At 40.2% G+C, this 14640-nt stretch overlaps 1 protein-coding gene across 3 annotated transcripts in view; it reads left to right on the top strand.

Moving 5' to 3' along the window:
- whrna (whirlin a) overlaps positions 1-13298 on the top strand; it is a 210592-nt gene extending 197294 nt beyond the window's left edge. For all 3 annotated transcript variants that reach the window (XM_061734475.1, XM_061734476.1, XM_061734474.1), the window contains 2 exons: positions 1275-1397; positions 12465-13298. In XM_061734475.1, coding sequence (XP_061590459.1) covers positions 1275-1397; positions 12465-12647 — 306 coding nt within the window. In that variant the 3' untranslated portion in view covers positions 12648-13298. The remainder of the gene's footprint in view (positions 1-1274; positions 1398-12464) is intronic.
- Positions 13299-14640: the final 1342 nt, after the last annotated feature.

Genomic DNA, 14640 nt, shown 5'->3' with positions numbered 1-14640 from the left:
AAAACATACTTTTGGAGGTTTTTTTGTCCATTTTTATTACAAATATGCACTTACTATTGTATTGTATTGGGTTTGAAACATTTGATAGTGACCGACGACTGTAAGACAAAGCTGCATATGTGCAGTCTAAATGTCAAGCTGCTGAATTTTAGCTTAATAATCAGCAATCTGTAATTTTCTACCCCAACTAATAAATCATTTGCAGATGAACAATGGCCGATGCATTTGTGAAAAGTGAAAAGTGTCATTTGTTGTGAGAAATTTGCAAAAAGAAACCTCCCTCCCACAGTGGGAAACAGATCTTTGCAGCATGCAGATTAATTATCTGTGCGCAACTTTCCAACACAAAAGTTATCTTTCACACTTTATCATTGGAGACTGTGTGGAGAATACCCAGACTGCATCAGAAGCTTTCCGTTCAAACACAGAGCTCACAGTGTGAGACTCTGCTGTGGAGAGATGCTGTGCATCAGGAGGCAGGATCTCTCAGAGTAACAGCATGAACATTGTTTAGCAATGGGACAGGTGAAAAGCAAGACTTTTTCACTTTGAAGCAGCTTAATTGCCAGATATACATTCAGAGAAAACACAGATACAGGTGGCCTCAGTTTTGATCCTGAAAAGCCCAGCATGGCTCCTACCTCGCCACATCCTTGTGGTTGGTGGTTTTAAATGATTGTGTTTTACACTAAACCATGACTAAAACTAACCCAATCTTTCCCAAACTTAACCAAGTAGTTTTGTTGCAAACATTTTGCCACTTTACTAAGTCTAACCAAACAATTACTGAGACTAAATGTAAAGATGTCTCACATGGGGTTAAGAGAAACTGGAGCTGCTGTGTCTATGCTGCAAATAAACACAAAACATCTATAACACACTCTGGTCATTTGCAAAGGGAGAAAAACAAAATGAGATCTAGGAGAACAAACCATGTGTCAGAAAGGATCTGTGTTAAAGATAACTAAGTAGTGGAAATTAGAGACTGTCTTCTGGTCCCTGGCTTATGAACCCTTTAATTTGATTGCATATTCATGAATATATCCTCAAGACTGAAAGCGTAAATGTTGATACTGAGTCACAGTCCTCGTGAGAAGGTTCATGAGCATTTCTTCTTAGAGAAAACAAACAAGGACGGGGGAAATATGTATTCAAATTCATGCGGTTACTGGAGGTGCTGTAATGGTATGAATATATCAAGGTTTATAAATCAGATGCATTAAGAATCCACGTCCTATATTGTGACTCACTGTCATTCCTCTCTGTTGCTTCAGCCTGGGCTTTTGGAGCCCACGTCCACACTAGTGAGGGTGCCAAAGAGTGCCAGCACCCTTGGTATCGCCATTGAGGGAGGAGCCAACACTCGCCAACCTCTGCCACGAATTGTCACAATACAGGTGAGGCACAAATAAAAGGAAATGTCTTTTGGCACAGTCCTTCAACTTGGCAGCCCAGTTTACTTAACATGCAGACAGTCAGTTTTTTTTGGGATGGGGTTGAATACTTTACTCATTTTTCTCTGTTCATTTTCTCGAGAGCATTTTGGATTCTCTGCCAATACGCCACATGTCCACCTTTCAGGTAGGATTTGCCGCCCTAGCAGGCATTATTTGGCCATATTCACAATGCAGGTGAACTCCCTCTGGGATTTCTGCTGATTTAGTCCTTGATTGGAATATTAGACGGTCACAGCCACACTTGAGTTATGTAAAAAGGAAGCAATTCTTAACTGTTTTGTTCTTATTAGAGCCTGAAAAAAAAGAAAATTAACTCTTTATTTTCTTGCTACCAGAATGGGACGACATACTACATTCACTTAGCTGAGTCTATGTTTTGAAATATCTCTAACAACAGGGACATTATTGTGAATATCCATACCTATTTATCGATTCAGGACTGGTATTACCAGTTCATCATATTGGGCATATACGTTTTCAGCCATAAGAACAAACAGTAGTCAGATTCTAACCCTAACCCTAAAAAATCTGCTGAATGTCTTCCCTTAAAATGTACTTTCCAGTCACTTAGAAAAGGAGGCAAGTCTCCATCAAGGACATTTTTTTGCAGGCTTGAGCGCAGCCACGTATCATGTGCACATCTCTACAGCTCCCTTTGCATCCTGGCGCTCATAATCCTGACTATCCTCATCCTGACTCACTGTATCTTCAACATCCTCAGCTCCTGTGTCCATTTTTCTATAGAAGCCAGTCATCACTGTTGTCACTACAGTCAGCATCACTGGAGTTGGAGGAAATTGCTGGACTATTTTATGGACTTCCCTATTTTTTTGCTGCACTCAAAATCTACAAAATATAGCAAATTTATCAATTTTACTAACAAACTACAACTGATCTGCACAATATTTTATTTTAAATAAATACTCTTTGGAACGAGCAAAGATAAACTGATTTAGAGCCAAAACAGTCACTACAAAAAGGTGAAGCAATCATATTGACTTGAGTCAGAAATATACTTGATGATGCATGATGTCCACTTCATTGTGGCTAACCATAATTTTCTACTTATTTGAAATATATTTTTAATAATAAAGGAATTATATTATTCCTTATATGTAACTGTATATCATCTTTTTTTTTTACATCAAGGGTTGCTCAGAAATAGAGGGACTGACTGAGGGACTGGAGAGGAGCAGTAGAGAGCACTCTAGTGGCTAACATGCATCTCCACCGTTGAAATCATTGCATTTAGGGGGAAAAACTAGTTGTGAATAGCTGTCCACTGCAGTGACAACTACAAGGCAGAGGTATAAGCCTTGACTGGCTTGTGATTGTGTAATGATTCAGGTAGTGTAGTGCGTAGTGCGTCTATATGTAAAAGCGGCTAGACTTAGCTCAAATATCATATTATTTAATTCTGCCTTGGCGCTTAATAGAGTCTCTATTAGAAATGAAGTATAAAATGTTTAATTACAGCATGTCTGCACTTTAAAAACCAAGAAAATGTCATCTTCTGGCTGTGTAGAGTGAAATCCACATATTGGAAGCCTATGAAGAAATGACAGGTTCGTCACCTCTGATGCAAGATATGACTGTGTCTGTGTGCACATATCTGTCTCCCACAGTAATCTGTAAGCCAAAAAAATGCTACACTGTCACAAAGTATCTGCACCACTGATCATTATCAAAACACACTGGGGAGTTACAATTTTAGTATCAGAGCAGTGACCAGCTACAATAGTCCACATCCCATTCAAACGCTGTCTCTCAGCCTCCCACTCCAACGGAGGCGGTGATTGAAATGTAAAAAGCCTGGCTGATTGCGAAAGGGATGGAATAAAAGGTTTTGAAAATCAGCACATTCAAAATCAAATAGGGAATCGGTGCAAAGGAAAGACACCAAAAAAGGGGGGGATGCAAATAAAGTGAGAGCTGCTATAATAAGGCCAAGAGGGATAAAAGGGCTTTATATGGAGTAGAAATTGGGAGTTTGTGTTGTGGATGGATGTGTTATTTGGGTGTAAGCTCGGTATGTTTTGATGAATGTACAGCCATTGTGCAAAGACTTGCAAAACTGCAGCTGTTTCCATCAGTGCCTGTGATACAAGTCCCCAAACAAGTGCAGGAATATGTTTCTTTTAAAGTCAATCATTTCATGTGTGTTGGTGTTTGACTACATTTTTTGTTGTTTTGATAGTAGTACAGTATATTCCTCTGTCGGCAAGGGTCCTCAGTAAGAAATAACAAGGCACCTGCTCCATAATAAACAGAAAAATGTAAAAGTTACAAAGCTATAGCTGTAAACCATTCAATAAAAGTACTCATTGGTGTTGTGAGATACGGCAGCAACCTTCTCTCTCTTTTTCTAACGTCTATTTTTTCAAAGGCATTGTCTGACAGAGATAATGTTTCTTGTGGTTTAGCTTTCTGCGACAATGTATGAATCACAAATATTGAAATAAGCTCTTGAAAGAAATGAGAAATGGTCTCTTATCACCTTTCATGACAGCTCTGTCAATGCGTGGATTCTGTTGCCGTAGTGATACGGCTGTTTTCTCATCGCGTTGCTGTTTGGGGTAAAAAGCATGACGAGCGTCAGTGCAGTCATCTGAAACATGGTTCATCTTAAACTCACATTTAATGATAACTTAAACTATTCAAGCAGGTCTGTTTTTTTCTATCAGTTTTATTTGAATGAAAATGACTTTTTTCTGTCTTAAATTCAAAGTTCATAATTGCGAAAAATTAATTCTAGACAAAGCCACAAGCTATGTGATACCACAGCCGCATCCCTAACCAACAACGCAGGTGCTCAGAGACGTTAATACCATGGAAGCCTCGCGGTCACTTGCTATTGAAGAGGAAGGCGTATGCATGCACATTCAGGTCTCAAGGTGGACACGGAAAGCTGTTATTAGGCCCCTGAGCAAGGCACACATTTGCAGTGCTTCTGACAGTCACATCCGAACATTGGAATAATGTTTGGGCACTGCCTGTAGACGCTGACAGACAGTAGCATCTTAAAGCTGAGACTGAGAAATCAGTTGAGCACGTTTTTCACTTTGTGTTCCTGTTTTGGGTTTTTTTTATGTCTGGTGTGCGGCAGTGATTTCACGTCATATCTAGGGTTAGGGGGCATCAATCTAGCCCTACAGAGCGAGGGTTTTCAGATGCACACTAGCTGATCGGGGGCCAGAAAAATTTCCCAGAATGCTTTGCGTCATCATTTGCAGACTGAATCCAAAAAAAAAACATGGCGGACATTTCTTATAAATCAATATTTTGAGTTAGTTTCTGCATAAAAATGCGTTTTGATTACATTTCTAGCGAGAAATATATATTTTACTTTCATAATATTCACTCAGTGAATGTATATAATCACTCCCTTGCTCGTTGTTGCGTCTTTTTCAAGTCTTTTTCAAACCTCGCCAGAATAAAGGCTGATTTATTGTTCTGCGTTACACCAAAGCAGAAGCTACGGCGTAGATAACGCGGCGACGCGCGCCGTACCCTACGCCGTAGGTTCTGCTTCGATTTAACGCAGAACCATAAATCAGCTCCCGAGCCGGCAGGCGGTTCTCATCCCGAAAACTTCAGCGCAAATTTCTTAACAGGCGTTATTGGGATAAACTGAGCCCAGGTTGGGGATCTTAACGGTTACTTTTACGCCTGAAAAAATATTAAAACTTAATAAAGTGGCATATTAACAGCACTACAGCTGAAATTAAAACAGCTTTTGGCTCTCTGCTTCCTGATATGGTGTGACGTATGTGCAAACGTAACTACGCAGTCGCTTACGTACCCGAACGTAAACCACGCAGTGACGTAGCACGCAAAATTTAGGGGTGGTGCTGAAAAGTAGGGGTAGTGGGAGTATTGGGACTGGGCCTAGGGAAGATTACAAGGGCCCTAAAATTTGTGGCTTGATTTTTAGGGGTAGTGGTAGTGAGGGAGGGCTAGTGGTAGAAAGTAGGGGGTGTATTGGGATTGGCCCTTTATGTGATGTAGAGGGCTGCATTGGGATTGGGTCCCGCTGGGTCCCGTGGGACCCAACGGGGGTTGGAATTTTGCTGCGGGCGGGAGCGGGCGGACAAAAAAAAACACTGAAGGATCGGGATGTAGTCTAGCGACCAGATGGAAATCAATGACGTGGAAAAGAACCCCAAACAAGTTCTTTACAAAACAAAGACAAAGCAAGGCCAGTCAGATATTTGGAGAAACTGCGTTTAGTGTCTGTGGGCGTATGTTGGAAGAGAGACGAGGGATTGGGACCTCAGTCGGTCAGCAGCATTCTCTTCCTCCACAGCAATGGCCAAGCGATTCATTTGTTAAATTACAGTAATTAGTTTCATTCATTAACATTGTTTATTTTATGTTATTTATTAGTGTTATTTGAGCCACTCACAACCTACTCTCGTTGCTTTAACAACAATTACATAATTGATGCGTGCGCAAAAGGCGAGTTTTGCGGGAGCGGATGTAAACACTGCAGGAGCGGGCGGGAGTAACACACACGTTGCGGGTGCGAGCGGTAATGCAGCGGGAGCGGGATGAAAAAAAACAGTCCCACGCAGGGCTCTAATGACTCACAGCGGTGTCCGAGAGCCTCAAAATAACCGATATTTGGCGCGGAATCGCTATTAACACCTCAAATTAACATGTTTTTAACACAAAACCGCAGCAGTCACTCGCCGTTGCTCCTTCTCTGCCGCACACCATTTTTAATCTCTCTTGTTGATACCACTCTGGTTGTCGCTCTGCCTGCATCACATGCTTCATCTCTCAGATTCAGTGGTGTAAAGTAACGAAGTACAAGTACTTCGTTATTGTACTTAAGTAAGATTTTTGAGAATTTGTACTTTTATTGATACTTTCATTTTTCTGTACTTTTACTTTTACTTCGTTACATTTTCAAGGAAAAAATCGTACTTTTAATCCGCTACATTTAAAATTGGACACGTCGTTACTCGCTACAAATTAAAGCCATGAGAACAGCACAGCGGGGGCTGATTTTGGGTTCCGCGTTACACCGGCGCAGAGCTACGGCGTAGGGCACGCGGCGACGCACACCCTACGCCGTAGCCTACGGCGTATGGTGTGCGTCGATTTAACGTTGAACCATAAGGCGGACGGGAAGGAAGGGGGGCGAGTGAATTGCCCGTGATTGCCCGGCGGCGGGTCCGTGACGAGACACCTTTAATACCGTTAATATTATAGATCCATGCGAGACACCTGGGGCAGACGGGGAGACTCGGCCTCCCCGAGAAGGAGCCGCAGCCCCCGGGAGAGTTGCGCCGCAGAGGCGGGCCGGAAAGGCCGGAGGAACCGCCGTCGCGTCGAGTACCGATGAGGACTGAAGCCTGAATTATGGTTCCGCGTTAAATCGACGCAGAGCCTACGCCGTAAGGTACTGCGTCGGGTACGCGGCGAAGCGCACCGTACGGTGCGTGACGCCGCGTACCCTACGCCGTAGGCTCTGCGTTGGTGTAACGCGGAACCATAAATCAGCCTTGAGCGGCAGCCGACGCTCAAGCCGACGAAATTAAAATGGGTTAATGGAAACAAACGCTAAAGGGGTCAGAATAATATCACCATTATTTAGAGTTGTAAGCAAATTCTTGGATTCTTCATTTCTTTGCAATCCTTTTGAAAATAATTTTGTACTTTGAATTTTGTACTTTGTACTTTTTACTTTTTACTTTTGTACTTAAGTACATTTTACACCATGTACTTTTGGTACTTTATTATATTTAATTTGAGGTACTTTTATACTTTTACTTAAGTAATTTTCTTAATGGGTACTTTTTACTTTTACTTAAGTAATTTTCAAGCAGAAAATTTGTACTTTTACTTAAGTACAATATTTTTGTACTTTTTCCACCTCTGCTCAGATTATTGCTTGCCTGCCCAGTGGCGTCCAGAGCCAGTTTCATCCACACTCACTGACACTGGCTTTTACACTTCAAAGTAGATCCACAGGAATCAGAATCACTGTTTTTGACAAAGAGTTAAAGATTTAGGATGGCTGGCCTGTCTCATCTGGTTAAAACCAAATCACTGCTCATTTACTGATGGATTCCACTTTTAATTTGGTTATTGATGATTGTTTAAACCGCCTTTATTTTGCTACATGGTTAATCTGTAATTTGATCCTTCAGAATGTGATTTATTTCTGCTTTACCCCGACTTCAGTTTGGTTTTTGACCTTCCTCTCAGCGTCTGCTCTGTCCTCGTAGACCAGTGGTGACATAACATCAAAGCAAGTACCCAGTACGGTCCATTCCCCGTGCACTTGTGGAAACCAGCACATTGGAGTCACGAAACACCAATCCCCACTCATGTCTGTAGTTCTTATCTCTCATAACCTCGAGGGCTACCGTCTCCGCTCACCTCAATCTTGACTTCTAAGAATGAAATAATAACAGTGCTGCCGCTGGCCGTCCGTCCGGCCGGCCTTATCTGTCCCCGTGACAACTCCTGCAGCAGCAGGTCTTCATCACTGCCATCTTTCACATATGACATCCCGTGTCTCCACTTGTTTGGAGTAATTTTTTGGTCTAAATGACAGATGAGTGATGGTGTAGTTCTTGGAAGCTGACACAAAATACGTAGCCATTTTACATCTCTGGACTCGTCTCCCTTTTACCTCCCTCTCTTTCTAGGTGCACAGCATCTTAGGGTGGGGTCACGGGGGCTGAAGCATCAGCTTTCACCGTGAGAACTGAGAGTTCACGTCCTTAAGGAAACTTATCTTCAATCTTTTCATCTTGATATCACTGTTTCATATGTGTTAAGTCCCGTCATGGGAGTTTATTCCCTCTTTTGGAAATGCACAGAGAAAGCCACTTGGTGAGGTTTAGAAAATGAAATACCAGGTTAAGTATGGCATCTACTTACAGTATACCTCAGTCTGAAACAGTCATTTGCTCTCATATAAATCTCTGCTCACATTCAGCTCTGCCTCCACGCTCACTCAATATGGAACGCGTTACAGGTTTGCCAAAGAAAAACAAACACTAGGAGAGTCATCAATCACTTTGTGGAAGCATTGTCCTCCTAGACTAATCTATCGCAGCTAGCTGACCATGCAGAGCCACAGATTTCCTCTTTTCATTCATCCTGTCGCAAATGTGGGGACATATTGTTTGACAGTGTTGAATGAAGCGCTGAAACTGTCACCCACAAATAATCTGATGATATAATTGTTAAAAGAAAAAAGCAACATGTGTAAATGGTACTTAAGGAGTGCTGACATTGTATTTAACTTTGGTTTCCTGAAACAAATACCACAGCAACATGTTCTTCCTGATGACTGAATTTAGAACTGATGATGAACTTTTAGTTTTTTTTTAGTTTTTTTTTATAGACTTTATTTAAAAGAATGATTACAGAATAGCATACAGGAACAGTATACACATAGAATACAGAACATGTGCCAGGGGTGATGTTCGTTATTCAAGAAGATTATATATATTACACAAGTCTATGGTTTTAATAGCCTTTTCATTTGTTGATTTAGTGATTAATTTTAAGTAAAGTTCCATTTCTTTCTGGAAAACATAAAAGCAAGGGGTTTTCTTTGAAAATGTACTCTTATGAATGTGAAATTTGGCAAGAAATAAAAACAGATTCATCAAAAAGTAACATTTTCCTTCTTTCTTAGGGAAACAATGGAAACCAAAAACAACATTTTCCCAATGTAAATTAAAATCTAGAGTGAAAGAGTCAATAATAAATTTGCTAATATCTGCCCATATTTTTTTTCAAATGAGAGCAATGATGAACTTTTAGTCACAAGGAGGCAAATATTACTTCGACCAATGTGAAGCAACGGCTGCCATTTTACTCTATTCTGTTTTTAAATAAACATTCATGGAAACAGATAACATCGGATGATTGAAAGTAACACCTTAGCACAGCCAATCTAGAGCCAGTATTTAACAAAATGGAAATAGCTATGTTGATCCTCCGCATTAAACATTGTATTTTCACATTAAAAGCCCAAAGATTTTTGTGGCTGCTACCTTAGCATCAATGTTGTTTTCCATACAAATGCAGCTTTTGATTCATTCAGTCCTCCTGTATTTCTGTCATTATGACTACTTTCCACATCTCGCTGGTGTCCATTTGGCCATGAACATTTAAAAAGATGAATAAGAGGAGGATGACAGGTGAAACTCAACAGACCTTCAAGGCACATTCTGTGTAACATTTTCATTGCACTTTCTACTTTTTCCACTTCCAAGTTTTCTACTGCATTTTTTTATTCAGAAATCGCTACAAGTTAAAAGTGCATGGCAGGGGTTAACAATAATGCACATGTCCAATCTGTATGTCACAGAATGCAAGGGTTCGGGTTGGGATACGGTTTACACATTTAGTTATGTATAGATGTGAGTTCCACCATGTCAGGTGGACACGGCCTGACTTATGTGCTTTCTCACTATTTTCAACCATGTATTGCCACAGTACTACATTTTGCACGTAGCTTTTAAACAGGTTCCAGGGAAACTGAACTGAGCCATCCTCAACTTTTTCGCCCACAAGTCCTGAGATGCTCATCCAAGATCTGCAGGTTCGCTGCGACTTGGGAAATAGTGCGTAAACTCTCATAAGTGCCGCTTAAGTGGCTGTTGTATTTTTCATTCAACAAACATACTCATTTCATTCACTGGCGCTGACTGTCAGTGACTGACATGAATTATGGAAGTGGAAAATGTCCAAGGTGAACGTAGAATCAAAGCAATTCCCACAAAAACTGAGCTGAGTACCCTTGACTGCAATTGATAATGTAAATGCTGCCTTTAATCTCCACATCCCACTGGAGAGCAGGGGGGGGGATCACTCATACCTTCATCACTTGTAGCTCTTTTGGTAAGGTGAAGATAAATATTTATGAAATGTGTTTTTTTTGTCAGTTTAAAGAGGTGATGCAACTGCTTCTGAAACAGTTTGGGCCTCCCTGCCAAGAGCCAGCAGGAGTGAAAGGACTAGTGTGCAGTGCATAAGGAGTAGTAGTATTTATACCTGTTTTTATGAGAGCATAACCACCCGTAACTATAAATCCATCCTTCTTCAACTTCTTGGAAAGAGACGTTTGCCTAACAGCAGAGAACTTTCTGCAACTACATCTACAACACACACTGGTCTGTTTAAATGAATAATTTCCTTCACCTCCAGTTTGTAGAAGTTTTCAACTGAACCCAGATGTATTCTGTTCATCAAAGAGACAGAGCAAGTTGTCTTAAATTTCTCCCCTTACAAAATGGCGTTATTTACTCTTTTCATTTCATTTCATTTATTCCATTCATGGTATATATTCTTAATAATGTCGTACAAAATTCCATGACGTACACATTATCACCATGAAAGAAAAGGAGCAGGAAGAAGAAAACTTATGATACCTGCCCCTCTCTGTTAATACAATTACGTTGACTTACTGAACACCAATCTATCTATACATATATTTATAACAAGGAAACAAACAAAAATACCACTCTTCTATCTATTTTTTTCTCTTTCTCCTTCTTCTTTTTTGTAGGCACTTATCTTTTCTTTTTTAAACATTTTCTTAAGCTGATACAAACTTGTGCAACTTTTCAGTTCCTTGCTTTGTCCATGTCATAATTTTACACCTGTAACAGAAATACACATTTGTTTTATGTTTAACCTTGCAAAAGTACTCTTCACCTTAGGAGCACACTCAAAATAGATTCATACAGGTGCAGACTTGCTCCCACAGTTGAAAAAGATGCGTACTGCCAAATGGGGTGTGTAGGAAAGGTGGTCAGTTACTGCATTGAGTTTCTGGGCCAAGGACTGAGAAGCTTGAGCATGCTGGCCCATTGTCCTGACGGAGGACAAAACCATTTTCCACATCGTTCGTACTTGTTTCACAGTCATGGTAAAGGCTTCCCCACAACAGGCTGGTTGAGGTGAATGATGACGATAGGAAATGATTCTCAAAAGGAGGCGGGTCAGTATAGATAAACTGAGGCAGGATCAGCTTATATGTTGGAGCTGGATGATAACAATATATTTAATTTTATGATCAACTATTTTACATTCTGTTGATATGCAATAAGCATTTAGATACATCTACTTTCTGACATTTTCTTCAAGATTATTGTGCACTGCTGATGAAGAATAAGGGTCTTAACAAATCTTATGATGGAAATCAAAAGAAAACGATATTTTTACTTTAGGATCAGATTACGGTGAAAGACAATAAAACAGGAAAACAAAGAGATTCAGAAATGTTCCTGATTTATCCTCAGAAGCTGCTTTTATAGCCTTTGTTACTCTACTAGCGAGACGCTTGATCTTACTCAAGTGGAAATCTCCAACTCCTCCTTCGCACACAGTATGGATAAGAGAAGTCCTTCATTTTGTTAGACTAGTAAAGATCAGATGCGTTTTGAGGGGCTCCCTTGGAAAATTTTATAAGACGTGGGACCCGTTTTTTGTGTATGTTCGAGAGCTGGACTTCCCAGCGATTCCCGAGTGACCCATTACATATTTCAGTGATATAGTTGAGACATGAAAGATCCCGAACTGACCAACAGCTATTACTTTATTTTTTAGTATTTTGTGTTATTATCCATATACTGTATTTATATATTTTTTACGTTATTAAGCTATTTTTTGTCTTTTGTCTTCGTCTTGAGTTTTGTTCTTTAGTTTGTAGTATTTGTCCTGTCTTGGTTTATTTTTGGTCTTATTCTGTTTTTATCTTGCCTGCTTCTTGCATTGTTGCATCATTACTCCATTGACCAATATTATTGTAATGTTGTTGTTTTATTTGAAAATTCCAATAAACAGATTGTGGAAAAAAAAAGAAATGTTCCTGATTTAAACCAATTTGTGTCAATGTTTTAATCAGTTTATTCACTCAAAAATGTGTTTCTCAAGTTGGGTTTCCTCTTCCTGGTGAAATGAAAGTCCTTTTACAAGTTTTGTCACTGGCTGTTCTCAGACTCTTCTTGTTTTTCTCTGTGTCTTTGCCAGAGGGGGGGTTCGGCTCATAACTGCGGCCAGCTGAAGGTGGGTCAGGTCATCTTGGAGGTGAACGGGGTTTCCCTGAGGGGCCGGGAGCACAGGGACGCTGCACGCCTCATTGCCGAGGCCTTCAAGACCAAAGAGAGGGACCACGTGGACTTCTTGGTGACTGAGTTCAACGTGGCTCTATAGCTGTGAGCAGGAGGGCAGAGCATGACGACACAAGTTCCACCCAGAGACCAAGAGTTACCGGTGATAACGAGGAGACATCCAAGCTCCATTAAATTCAAATGGCACAACTCTTAGACAAACCAAAACAAAGCGTCCCCTGATGTCTGAGCCCTTCTTCTGCGTCACGATCCTTCTTGAGCCCGATACACTGTAGACTTCACTCACAAGTCGGTACTTCTCCGTCCAGGATTGTCCTGAGCGTGTTACCTCCCCACTGTGACTCCTGATGCACTACAGTGGAAACCAGTGAATTTTCACCTTTTGTTTGCAATCTCAGTGATAAACGTATGGACTGCAGCTGTTTGAACTCCAGCCAATCTCCTCATAGCGTTGTCCCACACCCAGTTCCATGTACTTATCTTTGCTTCCGCCTGAGAGACACACTGTACAGCTAACTCTGACTGGAGCTTGACTTTACAAGTTTGGATTTGTACTGTATGTAAAAATGGACAAATGTAGATACAGATCGATATATACTGTACACATAAAGATACTCCTAAATGAATTAAAATCCTGTAACTAATGTTGTGTCCTTATTATGTGGTAACGAAGAGCAGTGATCACCTGCTTGTGGATTATCATTCCTTCACAGAAGAAATAAAGTCATAACACACTGGCATGCAAACTGATAACATGCTCTTATTTGTGTTATCACAACTCGGTAGGTATTAGGGCTGGGCGATATGGACCAAAAGTCATATCTCGATATTTTCTAGCTGAATGGCGATACTCGATATATATCGATATTTTTTCTGTGCCATAATTGGGGTTTCCCCCAAAGCATTACAGCATAGCATCTCTGTTAGCTTCATTTTTTTCTGAGGCAAACCCTTAAAAAAACAGTCAGTTTTAATACAATGCCTCGTGCCAAATGTCACACAGGTTCCTTTATTAACAGGTCTGCACAATATCAACATGTATAAAACAAATGAAATAAAAATAAACTGCCTGCATATATAGAATAAAAATGCTTCTTGGATAAAATAAAACAAATATCCCTTTCCTGCATAACAATTAAATTAAAATACACTGTGCAATTAATACAATGTACACAGTAACAGGCAGACTTTTCCACTGAGGTTGACAGTTGTGCAAATAACAAAACATTTGTGCAAATCTCAAATAAAATATTCAAGTCAATTTGTCACAAAATAAGCTATATCAAAATCATAAAAAAAAATTAAAAAAAATTAAATCGATATAAACGATATTGTCTCGTACCATATCGCATTTGAAAATATATATCGATATATATTCAAATCTCGATATATCGCCCAGCCCTAGTAGCAACCAGACAAAAGTTTCAAGATTCATCTGATTATTTGGCCCAGTTCAAGAAAATCTTTCGATACACTCAAAATATAAAAGGTAACATGACAATTGAGGTTTTTTTGTTGTTTTTCACTCATCATTTCATTTGAGAGAATACCGTCACACTACAGCCAACACATTTAAAATCCTGTTTATGTGACAAATCAACAAATGTGCAGCCACAACAAAACAGTTTTATGTCCCGGCTCTGAAACAACAGGGTTTTGGGATCTCTCAGCGAGACCAGGTAACAATCAGGTTAGAGCGTTTAATCTAATCACCTCATTCATTTTCCGTACATGAGGTGAGAGTCTGGCCCGGCTATCAGATGAGCAGCAGAGTAAACAGCAATTATGTCATCCGTGTTTGTTATTCATGGACTCGTCATTTAGTTGCTCAGAAGCAAATTCATCTGAATAACTGAAAAATAGCGGATAGTGGATTAATGCAGCTCTGAAAATTCTCTGTCGACGAGGCTAATAGTATTTACAGCAACCTGTGCATCTCTGCAGGCAAGCCCGCATGGTTTTCTACGGTAAAAATGGATACAATTTCATCATGTTAGGAGTAAATGTTCCCATGATGTTGTATAACATACTTTCCCAACAGGGTGCAGTCAGAAGAAATTGTTACTTCATTTTAG

This window comes from Cololabis saira, chromosome 11, assembly GCF_033807715.1.
Source record: "Cololabis saira isolate AMF1-May2022 chromosome 11, fColSai1.1, whole genome shotgun sequence".
Lineage (NCBI taxonomy): Eukaryota > Metazoa > Chordata > Actinopteri > Beloniformes > Belonidae > Cololabis > Cololabis saira.
This window is presented reverse-complemented; position numbering and strand designations above follow the sequence as displayed.